General features: G+C 43.4%; 2 protein-coding genes across 4 annotated transcripts; one reads left to right on the forward strand and one right to left on the reverse strand.

Annotated features, from left to right (window-relative positions):
* Positions 1-851: 851 nt before the first annotated feature.
* rgs11 (regulator of G protein signaling 11) lies at positions 852-13575 on the reverse strand. Of its 2 annotated transcripts, XM_037084974.1 has the most exons (18): positions 13328-13575; positions 12278-12461; positions 11922-12018; positions 11644-11694; positions 10653-10759; positions 10049-10100; positions 9648-9706; positions 9365-9441; positions 9168-9249; positions 7405-7473; positions 6814-6837; positions 6648-6709; positions 6247-6360; positions 5941-6056; positions 4423-4510; positions 4195-4333; positions 1658-1740; positions 852-1570 (listed from the first exon to the last, which is right to left on the reverse strand). In XM_037084974.1, the coding sequence occupies exons 1-18, from the start codon at positions 13435-13437 to the stop codon at positions 1438-1440; spliced, it is 1647 nt and encodes a 548-aa protein (XP_036940869.1). In that variant the 5' UTR covers positions 13438-13575; the 3' UTR covers positions 852-1437. The 2 variants fall into 2 exon arrangements, with proteins under 2 accessions (XP_036940869.1, XP_036940870.1); XM_037084975.1 differs by lacking the exons at positions 6814-6837; positions 7405-7473.
* On the forward strand, positions 13480-18286 carry c21h7orf26 (chromosome 21 C7orf26 homolog). 2 transcript variants are annotated; one of them, XM_037084976.1, is made up of 8 exons: positions 13480-13604; positions 14182-14382; positions 14479-14700; positions 15077-15242; positions 15385-15662; positions 15771-16008; positions 16866-16905; positions 17829-18286. In XM_037084976.1, exons 2-8 carry the CDS (start codon positions 14188-14190, stop codon positions 18070-18072), a joined length of 1383 nt encoding a protein of 460 aa, XP_036940871.1. In that variant the 5' UTR covers positions 13480-13604; positions 14182-14187; the 3' UTR covers positions 18073-18286. The 2 variants fall into 2 exon arrangements, with proteins under 2 accessions (XP_036940871.1, XP_036940872.1); XM_037084977.1 differs by having other exon boundaries at positions 13504-13604; positions 14172-14382.
* Positions 18287-18805: the final 519 nt, after the last annotated feature.

Consider the following 18805-nt stretch of genomic DNA (forward strand, 5'->3'; position numbering starts at 1 on the left):
TTTAGCCAGGATAGATGATTAAAGGGACAAAAGGGTTTAAAAAATAAATTCCTTCGTCGTGCATTTTTTTGCTATTCTTCCTTTCCTCCTTACTTTCATCTCGTCATCCTTCTGTTTTACATAAAATGGTCTTAGAAGGAAAAATTACTCTTTGGCTTAACAACTCATATTCACCGTCAGGCATTATTCTGAGAGCGGTGGATCTTTGTTATATTTTGAGCTAAAAAGAAATGGAACCACTTTGACCACATACAGCCAGCAGAGGGAGCCAGTCCCGTAGAAGAAACTGCAGCTCCCACAGGAACGATGGAGGAAAGGGCGGGGAAGTCAAATCTGAAAGGTTATTAGATGAAGGGTGTAGAAAGAGGTTTGTAAGTTCAGACACAGAAGTGGAGGAGACAGAACAGCATGAGCAGACAGGTGGAAGCAGCCCTGAGCCGATGTAGCAGCTGGTTTTTAACTTACGCACTGTCACTGAATCCTCTTATCAGTTTCAGTGATAACAAAGATTAGATCAATATCTGAAACAGTATTTAAGGGAATCTGTTTGGACATAAATCAGTCACTCTATATCCCTCTCTTCTGATTAAAAACCTTCCCCAAAACTACACAGCGCACCTTTAAGAAACTCTAGAAAAAAAAAACAACCAAACCATATAAAGACCTTGTGCTTTAAAATAGATCCAAAGGCTTCAAAAAACATCAAAGAAAAGAGAAAGATAAGACTCAGTGGAGGTCAAGAGAAAAGAAGAGGTACATTTAAAAATAACTGATCAACATCCCCACGCACACTCACGGTCGACCACGGCATGCAGCACTGAGAACACAACACAACACCGAATGCTGTCGTGACATTTTATTGGGATGAAAACATGCTCGAGCAAAAATGAACAGCAACAACCGTCACGACGTGGAGCTGCCGCGTGGAATGAGCAAAAATAAGCAAACTGCACGATAATCACAGACATGCGGAGGCAAATGTTTGGACTGGAGTAACAGGTTTTACATCTCTACTGCTCTACACACCTGCGTAAACCTGGGTGAGAGAGATTCTATAGAAAAGCCCTAAAGGGAGAACTGGGTGACTTGGCGTCAGGAATCGATAGAAAGAACTAAAGGACAGACTTTTTGGACTGAGACGGGATGCGGGGGGCAGCATTACTATGCAGCAGTAAATGCTGTGACAGTAGCACTAAAAGCTCATTTTTCTTTTTCCCCCTCTGCTGTTTACTGCTTGTGCTTTGGGAATAAGAAGTGAAGCTCCGAGAGGACGCTGTAACGTCAAAATCCTAGCTGTGGCGAGGTACACGCAGACAGTTCGAGTTGAAAGAAAAATGAAAAAGCAGAGGAGCGCTCCTTGGGTGGTTACTATGGTGATCAACAGAGACAATGGAGGTGATTGAGCAGTGACATTGTTTTTTTTTTTCGGCCCGGGCGTCAGGCATTGGAGCCGCCTGCAGAGTTGGTACCTGCTTGCCCGGCCCCCTTGGCCTGTCCGTCCTCCGCCTGGGTGGCAGCCTGAGCAGGGGAGGGGCTGGAGTGCCGCTGGCGTCTCATGAAGGGGAACACGCTGAGACGGAGGAGGGGAAAGGACGGAAATGTGTAAAAACTGATAGAGTAACAGAGAGTAAAAGTGGTGACGAGCATGAGTTTTTACCTTTTCTTTGTCTCCTGGGGGACAATAGCCTTGGCCAGCATGTTCTTGTATAGGTCAGACTTGAGATATCTCGGGTAAGAGTCCTACACGCAAAAAACACAAATGGCATCACACAACGTTACCACCAAAGTGAACCCAAGTAAGTCAGAATTGCTTTTTTTTCACATATTGTTTGCTCGTTTTGATGGTATTTTAGAGCTCCTGGAAAGTCACTGAAAGTCACTCGGGGCGTTACATTTATTTTTCATCCAATAAAAACTTTATTCTATGACGCTGCCATGGATGCATAAAACTTTATTCAGTGATCAGGGGCGTCAAACTGGGGGGAAAAGTGGGACTGATTACCAGGGCCCCAATGGGGGAGGGGGCCCCTGAAAGGCCTGAAATAAAAATGTTGTTTTTACTTTATTAATTTCTAAGTAATTAGTGTTATAACTAACTTAAAATTGGCAGAATAAATCGGATGAGAGACTTTACTCTGCAAAAAAAAAAAATAGCGGAGGCTGTCTGAGGCCCCTCTCCCCCCTCACAATACATAATGGTTCAGTCCACCCCTGCAGCTACAGGTGGGAAGGTGCTTCTCCAGGCAGCTTAATGAGCAGAGTGGCTGCTGCTTACCAAGACAAAATCAGGGAGCCTTAAACAAAAGGAAAAGGCAGAAGGGGAAAGAAAGCAAGGAGGGGGAAGACAACGCCTCACAATTTTCTTTCAAAAGAAAGGTGAGCACAGTTCACAGCTAACACACTATAAGAACAGCTAAAGCGAATGATAATATCAGCAGCTGTAAAGACTGAAGGCAGTCAGGCGGCCATGAGTCTAGTTTCTCAGTATCAGCAGCAGCAGGTTCCTCGTCCTCATCTCATCCCTCATTAAGTGACTGAGCGTTATTATTCCAAGTAATTGTTTCACAATGAGGTCGCGGACCTCGCGATAAAAACTGTTCAAATTTGAAGTGATATTTAGCTCCTTTCCCTGTAAGCTAGCATGACATGTTTGGTGTCAGCGGATTCAGTGTCAATTTCAAGATTTCTATGATGCTTATGGCTTAAATAAATCTTAAAAACTGAGCCCATGACGGCCTTCAGAAGACAGTAATGTTATTTTCAGAGGGTTAAAGAGTTACAGAATGAAAATAGCCTATAATCCATATTCATTTCAGAATGATTTTCATGTATTAAAAACAGTTCTGAAATAAAAAGAGCATATGTATGTGTATACATGATATACATCAAATTCAGCTATCACTAAAACTGAATGTTTGGTCAGTAGTTTGGGACTCTCATCTTCCTGCTCTGCAGTAGGAACAGAGGAGAACATTTCTGGAGCATGCAGACTGTGTGACTCAATACAACTGTCAGTACAATCAGAGAAATGTTTGTATTTTCTGGAAATCAGAAGATTAAATCACAATGACCATATAGCCTCATATATGTATTTTTTTCACCCCAAATCCAAAGCCACCACCTGTGAGTCTTCAGCTGTGGAGATAAATTAGACCTGCATGCAGGACTACAAGGGAGACAGTGAGCAGTAACCATGAAACTGTCATGTTGTTTTTTTCACAAATATGAAATATCATTAAAATGCAAAACCATCTTATTCAAGGGCCCAATTAGATTTCTTTTCATGGGGCCCAAAATCCCTAGTGCCCCTGTCAGTGATCTGGGGGAAATTGGGTCATGTGAGGACATATCCATCTTGTTTTCCTTCCGGCTGCTGAAGAGATGGCTTTACTTGGTCAAGTACCTGCTGACAAACTGAGTGCATGGAGCTAGAGAGTGTCAGCGACTCAGCAGTTAGGGGGTCGGGCGTGGCATAACATACATTCTGTGCTATTGGCTGCTGCTTGTTTTTACAGGAAACCCGTAACTACGCCAAAGCAACTATGAGCTGATTGATGGGGAAACGTTGCACTGTATATGAGGAATCTTAGGAATCGTACATCTAGATAAGTTGGCATTATGTGTGGTGTGCATCTGGGATCGATACTCATGCCACTGCTGTTCATAAAATGAACACAAACGCAATTCCAGTCATGATAATTATGCTGATGACACACAGTTACACCTGAAAGCTAAACCCTGTTTGATCACTTAACAAATGCCTCGTCGACACGAACAACTGGACGTCCCACAACTTCCTTCTGCTCAGCAAAGAAAAAAAATATCTTGTTATTGGCGCAAAAGCCAACTTTGGAAAGTACAGCACAGGTCAGCGTGGGTGTTTCCTTAAGTCTGACTTTTGTTTTCCAGAGCCACATCACCAACGTCACAAAAACATCCTTATATCATCTTACAATCTCATTTCAGACTGATGAAGACATGCTGTCATTTCTTGACAGTTGACATTTTGCACTCCCCTCCCACTGATCCGCCTTAAAAAAACTATGAGCATAAAGCTTTTTACTTGCATATGAGTTAAAAAAAAGGCTTTTAGGACCAATTTAAAACAGTGGGTGTCCGGACGAGTACATTCAAACCTTTCACGCTATTAGGTGTTTCGAGAAATGATTAGTGTAATGCAGATTGGCTTCAGACCTTCTTCATGAGAAAGTAGATGTGCATTTGTGCGTCGTCCATGACAAAACGATGCGGGTGTCTGATCCCCTCGAGGGTTTTATCCATCGTCTTGCTGTCGATGTTGACCCAGCGTGCTGCTCCAGGAGCCAGGAAGTTTCTGAGTCACACACAGAAGAGTGGCTGTCACCCGACAGTAGATATTAGTGTGTATTTTTGGCATGCATGCTATTGTGCTTGTACACTTACTTGTAAATATCCTCCACCTTCTCTATGATCCTGGAACTCTCTCCGTGTCGAACATCCTCACAGGCCTGCCAGAAACACAGGTTCTCCGCTGGCAGAGAGACGGACCGTGAGGCACACAACAGGAAAAAGTGACACACGATTTGGCCTCTGTGGAAAACCTTGGCCTTGCATGCATCAACAAATGAATCCCCCTTCTTATGCCTTTTACCTTCCTCTGCTGTATATCTCACTCTTAAATGTGTCCTGGACTCACCTCTCTCCTGTTTGCTCTGCCTCCTGATCTACCCTCTCCAGCCTCACAAATAACACTGTCATGAAATTAATCTTCTTTTCCACTACATCAATCCTTCCATCTCTCACTGCTGGGATTGGAAAATGTCATTTGGGAAGATGATTACAAAATGTTGATATGAATAGCAATTAAAATTTATTTTCCACGATTTATTATTGCACTAAGTCTCTCCATATGAATCACTTGTCAGCCTGTAATGTGTACACCACATGACTGTGATTCGCCCGGTAAGTGGTTTTCAAAGGCTGAGACCTCGGGCGTCCTCCCAGACAAAGCTTGGAGAAAGGTGCCCCTAGTTTGGTGTATCTGATATCGCCTTGTTGCTGATGTTTCTAGAACATTATGATTAACGTTGTTCCAGGATCATCATTGCAACTGACCATTATTTCAAGCCTAAGCAACAAGAAGTGCATCTTTGGCAAGCCGTCATGGCTGAGTGAGTTAAATATAAGACTCTGTGTATCCCATTTGGAGCATTTCTTTGTACCGTTCACGTCACTTTGACACTAGTTCACTTTTTTATTTTCCATGTCTTTAAAACTATAGTGTTAAACAACAACTTGGTCATAATTAGAAAATCATGGTCTGGATTAAAATAAACCACTTTCACGTAATTAAAAACATGTTTGAAAGGATAACTTCTCTCATGAGCATATTTTTCCAGTCTTTCTCCCCTAGGTGCTGAGCTATGACATCACAAAAACATGTCTAGTCAGTTTCAGTGATGTTCCTGGATAAACACTGATTACGATGTTCCAGGAACACCAACATGGCGATATAAGAACATGGCCTTAGTTTACTTGTTTAATTTCCCTTAATTTCCAGATGCCTTTGTGATCACGACTATACTAATTCATCCTCATACTGCTGTTTGACACGACTTCAGACTAAAAAGGGTCTGTACCAATGCATTCATTATATTTCTGACTCTGGGGAAGTGGGAAATCACACACAGGTTTGACTGTTCTATGTGATTTCCTTCCGGGCATTGGAGCCCCCCTGTGTAGGCCTGTACCCCATTTTAAAACCTTTGGCTTAACATAGAAGTAAGAAAGTAGATGAAATATTGGGTATTGTGTGTCTGAACCATGGGTTGGCTCCAATCACAAGACCTTGTCACTTCATGTTTTAAAAAATGAATCTTTACGGTCTCAAACCGTCTACGACAACCATCAGGATGCACGATGTGCACAAAGACACGGTGCATTCCTGTCGCTCTCCCTTACCACTAAACTCTTTCTCCAGGTAGGTCATGAACTCCCGCCTCCCCATGGGGTCATCGAGGAGCTCCATGAAGCTGAAGCTCCAACGTTCCACACGGAGACGCGTCGGTGTCGGCACCCTGCTCACAGAAACACACCAACGACACACACATCCAGCCCAATCAGATGGTAAACCACTGTCATAACTTTAAACTGGAAAAAACACGTCAAGAGATGCTTCAGAAGCAAAACCAGCTACACTACATAACAGTATAGCGGTCTGTATGTTGGACCTGTAAGGTGTGTGTGTATATGTGTGTATTCTCTCACACGTCTGTGTTTATTGTCCAGTGTGCGGTGTCATCGGAGATCCAGGGGTTACTGGGGAGGCAGCCTTGCATGATGGGATCGTGGTTCAGGTACTGCTCGCTGTATTTCACAAAACTGCACATCCACAAATGCAGCGGCATACACACACACACACACGCACAAGAGGACACACACAGTATTATTGTATTAGTGCTGCAAATCATAAGAGTTAATGGCCAGTAATTCCAACTTCCCTCAGGAAGAATCCATTAGTGGCTCTTACAGTGGGAACACTAAGCCTTATGTATGAGACGTAGGGTTCGAGTCAGGCAACATCAAGCCCATTAGTCCTTCTGTGTGTGTGTGTGTGTGTGTGTGTGTGTGTGTGTGTGTGTGTGTGTGTGTGTGTGCGCGTGCCCTACCCTTCTAGACAGATGGATGACTTTACACGGTTTCTTCCAAGGGCCCTTTTGCTGGTTTCAATCTGAAAACAAAGGCACAAGGACCACGTTAACAAACACACACTGAGCTATAATAAACACGCAATGCACTTAAAGTGAGAGTTTACAAGTTATATATGAAGTTTACCTCATTTTTGTAGTAGTCACTGTTCTAAATCTATGAGGAGAAACACATCGTCATCACTTAGATTCACACAGTGACTGCATTGTTATATGTTTATATATTCATATTAATAGCAGGCAGCCTCCCCCAGTGTCTATCAATATTGAAATATTATGACAGGTTGGTCCGCGACCCTGCAGAGGATTAAGCGGCGTACATATAATGTGTACAGATGATGGATGGATGGATGGATGACAGGTTGGTTATTTACTGATCATAACAACATGTATTTATTTTTTATCACAAATGGATGGTTCACTTGACTGCTGCTAATAAGAAACTGTTGTTATCAGCCGTGATTCCCAGTTGGCACAGGGGACATGGGGAACAAGTCATGTCAGCGCCTCGCATTTTTACCCTCTATTTATATTTCTAAAAACACTGTAATACAGCGTAATTGTCCGTAGTCCCGCTTGGACACTTACTTTGAAACAATCCCCGCAGTAAGAAAGAGGGAAAGCAATCAAACAAGGAGAGAAGAAGGTGTCATCATATTAGATTTTACAAACATAATCAGTTAAACAGGGAGTAAATAAATGTGATAATGCTACTGACCAGTGTAACTCGTGCACTGAAGTTGTTTGGTCTCTCTAGACCCATGTCCAACACATTATGCACCCCAGGCTAAAAAAAAAAATACACATACACACAACTGTGTACAGTATAGCATATTTTGCATTGTGTGTGTGTGTGTGTGTGTGTGTGTTTGTGTGTCTCTGATGATGATGTGTGGGTGAGCACTTATCCTTCCTTGCGCTTTCCACTCCACTAGCTCTGACTTTCACTCTCCAGTATTCTCTTTCTTTTTCTCCGTGCCTTCGTCCCTAATTCATAAGAGCAAGGCAAGATGGACTCTCTCCTTCAAACCCTTGTCCCCTGCCTCCCCTCTAACCCTCTCCCCCACAGCACATCTACGCTTCCCATCATCCCTCTCCTCCTCCCCTCCCCCCCACTTTATCTCCCCCATGTCCCTTCTCTCTCTCTGCCTGTCTGTCTAACAATCATATGGATGCAGCGATGTGCAGGCAAGATAAAGAAAGTAGAATATGATGATATTTCTCTTCCTCTCTCTCTCTCTCTCTCTCCCTCCCCCCCCCCCCCCCTTGCTGTCGCCCTCTCTCTCTTTTGCCCCTGTTGTCAGCTGAGGCTTTTACCAGATGGGTTGAATATTTCATGTTGGCTGCAGAAGGGACTGTGAGTGAACATTAGTGGGACCCTTGACTGTTTTTAAATACTTCAATATACATTTCTATAGTTGTGCAGTATGGTTCAACAAAGCATAGAATAGACATCTATTGCATGTCAGCCCATCTTGGGGGGTGAGGGATTCCTTCTCTGTAGTTCAAACTGAGATTGTTTTCCATCTTTTTTTCGTCCCTCCTGCTGAAAGGGTTTTCCTCACATGGGATGTTTTTCCTTACTTGAATTGAGGGTCTAAGAACAGAGGATATGGTTCAATGTACAGATTGTAAAGCCCACTGAGGCAGTGTGATTGTGATTTCCGTAAGACATAAATAAATCTGATTTGATTTCATTTTAGAACAGCATGGCTCAGATCTACACAGTATTGTATAATATAGTACAGTAATAATATGATGTTTAAATCTACCACAGTAAAGAGTGTGTAGAGAACACTGTCGAGTGATGTAGTATAGTACAGCATAGTACATAGCATAGTTTAGCATTGTATAGTGTAGCATAGCATAGTTTGGCATAGCACAGCATGGTATATTTGTATCCACCACAGTAGAGAACATGTAGAGTAGTGTAGTGTAATGTTATATAGTGTAGTATAGCACAGCATAGCATAACATAGCATAATACAGTATGGCATAGCATAGGAAAGTATACTACAGCATTGCATTGTAAAGCATAGTGTAGCATAGTACAGCATGGTATAGAATAGTATATAGTACAATAGAGTATAATAAAGTATAGCATAGCATAGCATAATATACTATGCTATGCTATAATTTACTAAGTCTTAGTATATAGCATAGCATAGTTTAGCATTGTATAGTATAGCATAGCATAGTTTAGCATAGCATAGCATGGTATATTTTTATCCACCACAGTAGAGAATGTGTAAAGTAGTGTAGTGTGGTGTTACATAGTGTAGTATAGCACAGCATAGTGAAAAGTATTGTACAGTACAGTATACTATAGAGTAGTGTAGCGTAGTGCAATATAGTGTAGAAAAGTACATTGTAGAGTACAGTAAAGTATAGCATAGTATTGTGTATAGCGCTGTAGTGTCATGTAGTATAACACACAGTCTGATTCATTACAGTAGAGCACAGTAACAACAGTGAACGTACCGGGGGTCTGTTGATGAGCCAGTAAGCCTGCTCCTGACACTCTAAGACAATGCGGTCAGCCTTCCTCCTCTGTTTGGATGCTCTAAAACATAAATCACCCAGTAAGTTTGTGTGTGACTTTGTGTGTAATGGCGCATGTGAGTGTAGGTGTGAGTGTAGGTGTGTGTGTGTGTGTGTGTGTGTGTGTGTGTGTGTACCTGAGTTGCTCTCTGGCTTGCATGACCACAAAGTCCCAGGTGTGGTTGATTCTCTTGTGCAACACACTGTACCTCTCCTGAAAAAAGGAAGAGAAAAGAATGACAAGAGAGGAATAAGGGATAAAAAAATAAATAAAATAAGAAAACACAGAAAGAAAAGAGGAGTGGGATGTCTGAAAGGTAATGTTGACTTGATAGCGCAGACCTTTTCACCCCAGAGTCACTACTACATAATTCATGGCATGCACTCACTTTGCTCCCTTACTTACACACAGACACGCACCTTTTCATATTCCATGAGTTCTCCTTGTTTTCTTATGTTCTTCTTGGCCAGATAGATTGCTGTTGGGATATAAGGAGGAAAACAAGAAGAGTAATAAAGATAGAAATGAGGTTAAGAGGTTTGTGCCGTGATCTATTTATTTCACTTTGCCCAAAGCTCATCTAAATCCTTACGGGGTTCCTTGTAAGAGGTTGTATCTTAAATGGAGGCATTACTACTAGTGTGTCACACCTTGTAGTGTGTTACTGAGTCGAAAGCGGTTGTTGTTTTTTTCTTTTTCTAATTAAACATCAGACATATAAAGTAGTTTTACTTATGCTGAAAATGCATGTCCTTTTCTTCACCCTGCTGAGCTGCCCTCTTACCCCTTCAGTTTTTTTTTTGTTTTTTTTTGGCATTACCATAGTCCAGCTCTGAGGCAGGCCACCGGGTGCTGGTCCAGAAGTAAGGAGTCTGAGAACAAAAAAAAAAAACGAATGACACTTTTGTGATGTTTCTGACGGAGGTTAATTGTGCGGTGGGGTGATGATGAAGTGGCAGCAGAGAGAGAGAGAGAGAGAGAGAGAGAGAGAGAGGCAGATGGATGGAGGATTAGGATGTGGGCTAATGGACTGAGAGGGAGACAGGGAGATAGACGGCGGTGGAGAGAAGATGATGGTTTGGTAAAAAGTGGTAAAAAGGGTGGCGCTTTTAACAAGCAGCCCGAAGAAAGATGAACTCACAGTGAGTAGTGAGAATGAGAGGGGATGCCACCGGCCTTGCAGGCAAAATGAGCAAAATACAGCCCCCTTTCCACCCCCCATGATAAAGATGATAAAGACTGTTGGCACTGGTTGGCTACTGTCGCCGACTTTTCTCAGCTGAGCGCGTAGAATAAGCAGCGGGGGCCGCCAGCGACAGAAATCAGTGTGTCTAGGCTCTGGGGGTCTCACTCAGGCTGCCCCTTCAGCTAAAAATGTACAAACTATGAAGGGAAACATACTGAGAGGGGGATGATCGACTTACCTGGAAGCGGTAGGGTGACTCATCGGGCCGCAGCACAAGAGATCTTGGCTCCTTGAGGGGGTATATGTACCCGTATTTCACCAGCATGCTGCCGATATGCAGCGCCTCTGTTAGAAACACCACAGAGGAAACTAATCATGGAGACTGTTTCAGCTCCTTCAGGAGATTGTCAGGGCTGGAAACTTAGAGAAGGTCATCTAAAAGGTGACTTCATTCAACCTCACACACATTAGACTACCATACGTGTTTGTTTTTTTTTAATGTATACTCGTGAAGGGCATTAACATTCGAGGTGAATGATAAGCTACGCTGAGTGAAAACAAATTGTATCAGTTGGCCAGAAGAAATAAAATGAGTATGAAATGCGGTGCACCTAATTCTTCATGCATTTTTCATCAAACGCCCGCACCCTGTCTGCAATCTCTCTCAAATCGAGGCTCGGTTCCAGTGGTGAAATGCATCATCAATCTTCAGTCTCTTCTCATTTGTTAAAGAGCCCTACTTTTATGACTGACAGTGACCAAAATAAAAAAAAAAAGCTGTGCGGTGCATTTTAATCAGCCTTCACCACTCTCTCTCTCTCTTTCTCTCTCTCCATCCCTCCCTTGCTGACTGACACCACTCTCTCTTACTTTAGTCTGCTCTCAGTACTTCTACTTTTTTTTTCTTTTTTTCCAACCTCTAATTTAGTTCAGGTACGGTAAAATCTCCTGAGGGGGGGAAATCCTCCACAGGGAAGCTAATCAAACCCAGATGATCAGGTGAGTTAATCACACTTGGGTCCTCTGGGGCTCACCCCGTTCCTGTTTACTGGAAACAGCAACCCCGACAATACACACACACACATCCCTGGCACGTCAGCTTGAGAGAAAACACCATATCCTGGCAACACGCTAGCAACGACACACACAACAAGCCGGTCGACCCTGAAACAGAGAATAACAGTGAAATACTCTCTCTGTCTAGAAAATGTACATATACATCTACTTACCCTCCTCAGAGATATTGTATTTCTGGATCAACCAGTCGATGATGTCGCGGCCTGGGGGGGGGGGGGGGTAAAGAGACGGAGAGGAAGGAGTCAAGAAAGGAGGACAAACTTCCTCCCTCTGCTCTGCGAAGCACACAGTATTCTCCAAAATTCACTGCTGCATTATGCATGACCGCTGGGACAAACATAAGCTGCAGTGTGCTTCTTCGCACACACATACACACACACAAAACGATGCTGATGCACACTGACATAAGGAGTCACACAGACATACACACCTGTCATGGCGTGCGGGATGACAGTGATGAGGAGCCTCTGGTTTCTCATCTTCATGCCCATGTCAGGGTCCTGCATGGCCACGATCACTCTCTCCATCTGACACACACACACACACACACACACACACACACACACACACACACACACACACACACAAAACAGAAACAAATGCTTGAACCAAAAAACAGATAAATAAAATACAGATAACAAATGTTGCACCCTTTTCCTCACTTGTTTCCATCCTGCCTGCCTCCCCGCTCACACTGATGTTTCCAGATTCACTCAGGCTTATAACTACAGTGTGACATGTCAGATTGTGAAACAAACCAGCACAGACAGAATTGTACGGTCTTACCTTTCGGAAGCATGTCATTTGCTCCCGGTGCCAGCCTCCTTTAGCCAGGGTGTTGATGGTCATGTTGCGGGGATGCCCGGGATCACTCGACGGGACGGGCAAAGTGCAAACACCGATGTGGTGTCGGGAACGCGCAGCCGAGAGTGCACGAGCACCACGGCCCCGCTGCCTGGCGGGCACGCCCCTGTGTAGGGATTACAGACAGTGTGCCTGAGTGATTCTCATTATGATAAATAGTTTCTGATGTTACAGGAGAAAACAACAACTTTTCCATGTGCTGGGTGTTTATATCCGATGCATTTAAGCCAACAGAAGAGGCATACTTGTGAGATATAGTCTACTAGGTTTAATGTTAAATGGGGCATTTGTGTGGTACGATACACAAATGAAAATACAGGGTTTTTTGTTTGTTTGTTTGTTTGTTTTTAACACAATGACACTTAAAAGTCAAGCACGTAAGCTAACGGTGGCCAGCAGCGCTAGCTAGCCACATGTTAGCATCACATGCAAGCCCATAAACCAGTGTGTTTGTCGCAAGCATTTAGCTAGGTTTTTTTTTATACTTCACAAACTACGCAAAAACAAGGTGTGAATGTGTAAGACCGATAAACAGGAAAGTAAATTAAAGTAAACTAAGGGACAATAACATCTGTCCTAATTTCGAAAGATCTATTTGTTGAGTAAAATTGTTTTTTTTACTATAATTACTCCAAGTGGAAAAAGTAATATTAAGCCTATTAATAAACAAATAAACGTTTCCTTATATGCAGTGGTTAAATTGGCTTTTGTAAGGGGGGGCTTCTTCACTCAGCGTCCATTATCTCTCAAAATATATATATATTTTTTACCTTGCACCATCAGCCTAATACATATTTTATCAACTTATGTATTGATGGGGATCCAAATTAATGATTTTTAAAAAATCATATAATGGTAGTTACAGGAGCGGAGCTCTGGAGGGCTCCGGCCCAATTTAATCTCTGTTTATATGTAATTTAAGATATGATTTTTTAATTCATTTTTTTCCTTTGTTGTGTCAAGTTTGCTTACAGCAACTTGAGGTTCCACCGCTTTTTTTTGTTTGCATATTCGTTGTAGTGTTTTGCCGCTAGCACAAATGTGTGCCAGCAAACAACTGAAGTATCAGTCTTTGTTGACATTTACCAAACAGCACATGCACGGACTTCGCTACAACAATGGCAGTGGTTTTATCCCTCGCAGGCTTCCGTAGAAGCAGGAAGTGGCTCCGTCGTCGTTGGGATACCATTCACTACTCTCATCAGCGGCTAATTCGTATCAAGAATATATCAAGAGCTTTGTTACACAGGTAAGAGCTTAACTACAAGTATATTTTTCTCTTTAACAGGCTGCTCCGATGATAACTAAGGTGCGTGAGATTTGTCGCAGTATAGTAAAGTCTTCGAGCTAACCTTGCTAGCATTAGCTGTAGCAGGATGGAGGAGAGCGATTGACAGTGGAGCTGGTCCACTTTAAAAGTGTGGGCTTTACAGCTGTGAACCTACGGTTTGAACGGCGATATAAAGAGAAGTAGCGTTAAACTCTACTTTGTTGTTTTTAATGTTGCATCAACTTCATCTTACAGCTCAGCCGCATTCCCTCTTTTGTTGTAGGGACAAACATAGGCGAACATAGGCTGAGATTCAGTGTATTGCTGTGACATATTTAGGTGCACTTAGTTTATTGAAGTTTTTCTCTGAAGCACATCAAACATCTCCGACAAATGAGTTTCAGTATTTTACATCATGTCCATGTTGCATTTATCGAGTAATGAAAACCACATTTAACTCATCAACAGTTGCATCACCTGTTTTGTAACAATGTCCCTCTTTAACACCTTTTACTAGTAATACATACATCTCTTGTATGGTTATTGATCTTTGTAGGCGGTGATGGGTGACATCCGTCAGTCGTTGCTGCCTCGCGATGTGCTGAGTGCGGCCAAGGAGCTGCTGTACCACCTGGACATCTACATCTGTAACCTGGTGCAGTCAGGGAGGCAGCCTCCCCAGGTGGACTCCAAAACCCTGGAGCTGGTGGAGGAGTTCATTCTGCATGCACCCAAAGACAGAAACACCCCAGCCAGGGTAAACAGCACGACCTGGAAATGCTTGTAAACCAAAGCACAGATTATAAGCACATGTGTGTGAGCAGCCAGTGAGTTGCATTTCTTTCTCTTTCAGAGGATGAGTGCCCTCCAGGAGCTCCAGCTGTTGGAGATCATGTGCAGCTGTTTCCAGGAACAGAGCCGCGATACTGTACGTCAGCTGATGTTCTCGGCCCTCTTCAGTCTCCAGGGCAACCAGGCGGACGAAAGTCGCATGGCACTGTTGAGCAAACTCGTCTCTATGGCTGTTGCTGTGGGCAGGGTACCTATCTTGGAATGCGCAGCTACCTGGTTACAGGTGAGGAATCACACAGATGTGCATTTAGATGTGTGTTTTTATGTTCCTGATCAGACTGACTTTATACCCTATTTACACCTGCTGTCAAAAGGTGTTTGTCCAGATAAATATAAACCTGTTAATGCAAACTGTAAATGAGTCTAAACTGCTCCACACAAAATATCAGGCGTAAAACACAAGGCAAAATCAGATAGTTTATTGTGCAGACAACATATCTGGATACAGATGGTGTAATACATGTGTAAGAGGGCTGTTAGATCTGAAATGTGAGGCTAGATTAATTGAGAACTTTTATGTGATGTATTTCAACTCCCTGTGTGTATTTGTGTTTGTGTAACACTGAACATTTGCCTCCGGGTGTGTTTGTGTCCTGCAGAGAACGCACCGCGTGTACTGTGTGCGCCTGGCTCAGGTGCTGGTAGACGACTACTGTAGTATGGTGCCAGGCTCGGTGCCCACCCTGCAGAACATCCACAGCGCCAGTCCACGCTTCTGCTGCCAGTTCATCACTGCCGTCACCACCCTCTATGACCTCACCTCAGGTACTTTACACAAAGGTCCAGAAACATCTATAAAGTGTGAATTGACCTCTGTAAAAAAGAAAACTGCTTGGACTGGACTGCTTTCTCTTAGTTTTTTGCATCCTCATAGACAAACTGAAAATCTTTGTGCGTGTCTTTTCAGAGGAGCTCACGCCTCCTTCAGAACTCCTTCAGATGATCGTGTCGTGGATCCAAGATGATCCTCGTCTAGTTTTAATCACCTTCCTGAACACGCCCCTCTCTGGCAGCCAGCCAATCAGCTCACTCGATGTCACACCTTTAGGAGGTTTGGTACGCTGGTGTGTCAAAGCGCCGCTGGCCTACAGGAGAGACAAAAAGCCGCCACTGACCAATGGCACTTCTGAGAGCGAGACAGAAGTGGGGCCTCTGTTCTCTGCTCTCCACCTGAGTGTGCTACAGGTGTGTGTTTGCTTACATTGTACATTTACTTTCAGGATACAAAGCACATCCGAGATGAAGATAACAAAGCTATTTTCCCATATCATTGTCAATCTCCTTCCACATCAGGTCTTCATGCTTTTACCAAACATATTAAATGAGAATGGGCTGTTTGGTCGCCTGGCACTCCTCCAGATGGAGTCCCTGGCAACGCTGACCTCCGACCTCTCCAGGCTGTTGGACCAGGCCGACAAGCACACACACACGTCATCTGCCGACACACAGGCGCTGTCGCAGCTGACCCTGGACCGGCTCGCACAGGCCTTGCAGGTGGCCATGGCCAATGGAGCCCTGCTCTGCGCAAGAGGTAAGACTGAAAAAGTGAATTGCTGGAAAAAAAAGAGTGGTGCAGAAGTAGAGGCTAGAAAAGTGGACAGAAGAGAGGAATCAGTCACTCACATAAGCTTCTACATTTCCACATGTTTTGTTGTAGACCTGCAAAGGACAGCAACTTGTGAAAAGTTACAGATTTGAGGTGCGCTATCTAGTTTTGGTGAAGAAATGCTGTGCCAAAGCAGGTCTGACCCCAGTCCAGAGTCCAGCTTGTTTGACTAGTGTGAACACTCCGTACCAAGCTCAAGGACAGTACTTTTTCTTGGCCCTGGCATGTTTGGAAGAGTTGCACTATGGCACAGTACGGTTATCTTGCACGAGCACAAGTCCTGGACACATTGGACACATATGTACAAGAGGTAATGGAGCTCAGGCCCAGTTGGGGCTGGAGCAATGAGAATGCAAGCCAGCGGGGGGGACTGAGGAAGAAACACAGTGATGATTCGGCATTGTACGGAGTGAGTGCACCTGTAATCAGAAGAGAAAGATGATTCATTGAGTGATTTATTTATTTATTTTATTTTTTTTCCCTGTGCCTAAATGGCATATGACTAAAGTAAAAAACTGACCTTAAAGGACAACACAGTTTCATACTGTTTAAATTACATACTGTTATGTATGCTGTCGCGTACTCTGAAACCTTTCCAGCTTCAAACAGTATTCTGGGTTCCTTTTTTGAGTTTTTTTGAATTCTGAGTTTGAATTTTTCTACAAAACTACACAGTGCCCCTTTAATTGATGACTGAATAACTGATTGCTTGTCATACGGAGTGTCTGTTGATGCTGTGGTATGATATTTGATGCTTATTTAATGCTGCTGTATCTCCACAGAGGACCTGAGAGCCATCTGTTCCCGCCTCCCACACAACAAGTAAGAACCGTTTATTATTACTTTACCTTGTAACAGTTTCCAAAGCTTACATGGTTTCAGCTGGAACCATTTCAGTCATTCAACCCTCTATTCAAATCTTGAAGAACCATTGAGGGCATGTCCTGATTTTTAATCACGTTGAGAGTTCACTTAAAACTGAGTAAGTACACACAAAAATGATTAGTGGAAAATAAACAAAACAACAGGAGAGCACGGTTAAAAGTAGTTACATTTAGAAGGAGAATAGTTTGATCAAGCTTTACAACTGACCTGTAGGTAGATTGTGAGAAATACTGAAGCACAGTTCAACCAAAAATGAAAATTCAGTCGTTGCAACTGCTACTGCTGCTACTCATCCCCACGTCCATGGGGAGTTAGGTGAAGTTTCATACTACACAAAACATTTCTGGAGCTTTGCAGCACAATAAAATTAGCCCCCCTGCTTAGCCTAAAATGTTAGAGCACACCCTGTCTGTTCAAAGTGTGTGCAGCACAAAAAGAAAAAAAATACTAAAATGCTGTTTTCCCAAAAGCAGGACTTTGAGCTTATCACTTTAATTTTAGAACCACCACATTGCTGTAGTGAGCACACTGGCAAAGGTTGTCGCACAGTCAGATTGATTCCAACAAAGGTATACTTACATCAAGTTAATGTCAAGTATATATATCACTATAAAAACACAAGTTCTGACTTATTTTACTTAGATGAAGTGGCATGTTTAGTAACAGTAATCCCATTTTGAAGATTGAAAAATCCTAATTCCTTGGTAAACTGTGCAGATGCTCACTGATAAAAGAATCTCTAATTGAACCTAAGTATAGTTATGTTTGGGCCTTTGTATTTTGGATGTGTGTCAGATTGTTGTTGAGACGTGCGCAACATTTGCTCAAACGTATCTCTTTCCTCCTCTTTCCGTCCCCAGTTTGCTCCAGCTGGTGTTGTCAGGCCCAGTGATGTACTACAACAACATCCACACACCTCCGCTGGCCTTCAGCCCGCATGCAGCCCACTCGCCCATCGCCTCGCACCCCTCACACCCGCCACACCCGCCACACCCCGCACACACCCCACACACACCTCTAGCTGCCCACCCATCTTCTCACCCTCAGTACCCCGCTCAGCCTTTCATGACGGGGATGCCGTTCCCGTTCAGACCCAGCCACTAAAGGAAACTCATTCGCAGATGTGGAGCTGTGTGTGTGTGTGTGTGTGTGTGTGTGTGTGTGTGTGTGTGTGTGTTGGTCGGTCAGCGAGGTTTGTTTGTCTGCGTGTTGGCGTGTGTAAGCGATGTATTATGTATTATGGTGTTAATAAGCAGATGTGTCTGTGCAGCAGACTGTGAGGCTAACATGTCTGTCCAATAAATATTTTTTTATCTCACTCCGGGTGTTGTTCTCTGGACTGACCACATGTGGTCACTGTCATCCCACTCCCAGCTGCAAACACAGCTCTCCAATGTCACAGATGCACATTTCAGGGCCCTATTTTGAAGCTGGCATGGACAGAGAACTCTGCCACAGGCTTAATCATGCTCCAAGCAGCTTATTATGTGCTCTGCTCTATTTTTACACCATGAACAAGAGATAACAGTCTGTTAAACGTGGAAACCATGTGCACCATGAATGACAATTAAAGTTAGGAAACAAAGTGGAACAGGGAGATACAGAAAAAAGGTCTAGCTCTATTTGAGCCAGTGTACGTGGAGGTACACCCACTGCCACGAGGCCAGATGACTCATACGGAACACAGAAGTATTAAATAAATATCTAAAGGTAGACTGCTCGCCTCTGTACAAACCAACTTGTCACCGACATTATGTAACCGAAGATGTCAGAGCCGAGCCCTGTGTGCATAAGCTTGGCCCCTGCTATTCGAAAGATAGCGTATCTTTCGTCAGCA

This window comes from Acanthopagrus latus, chromosome 21 (genome assembly GCF_904848185.1).
Source record: "Acanthopagrus latus isolate v.2019 chromosome 21, fAcaLat1.1, whole genome shotgun sequence".
NCBI classification, from domain to species: domain Eukaryota; kingdom Metazoa; phylum Chordata; class Actinopteri; order Spariformes; family Sparidae; genus Acanthopagrus; species Acanthopagrus latus.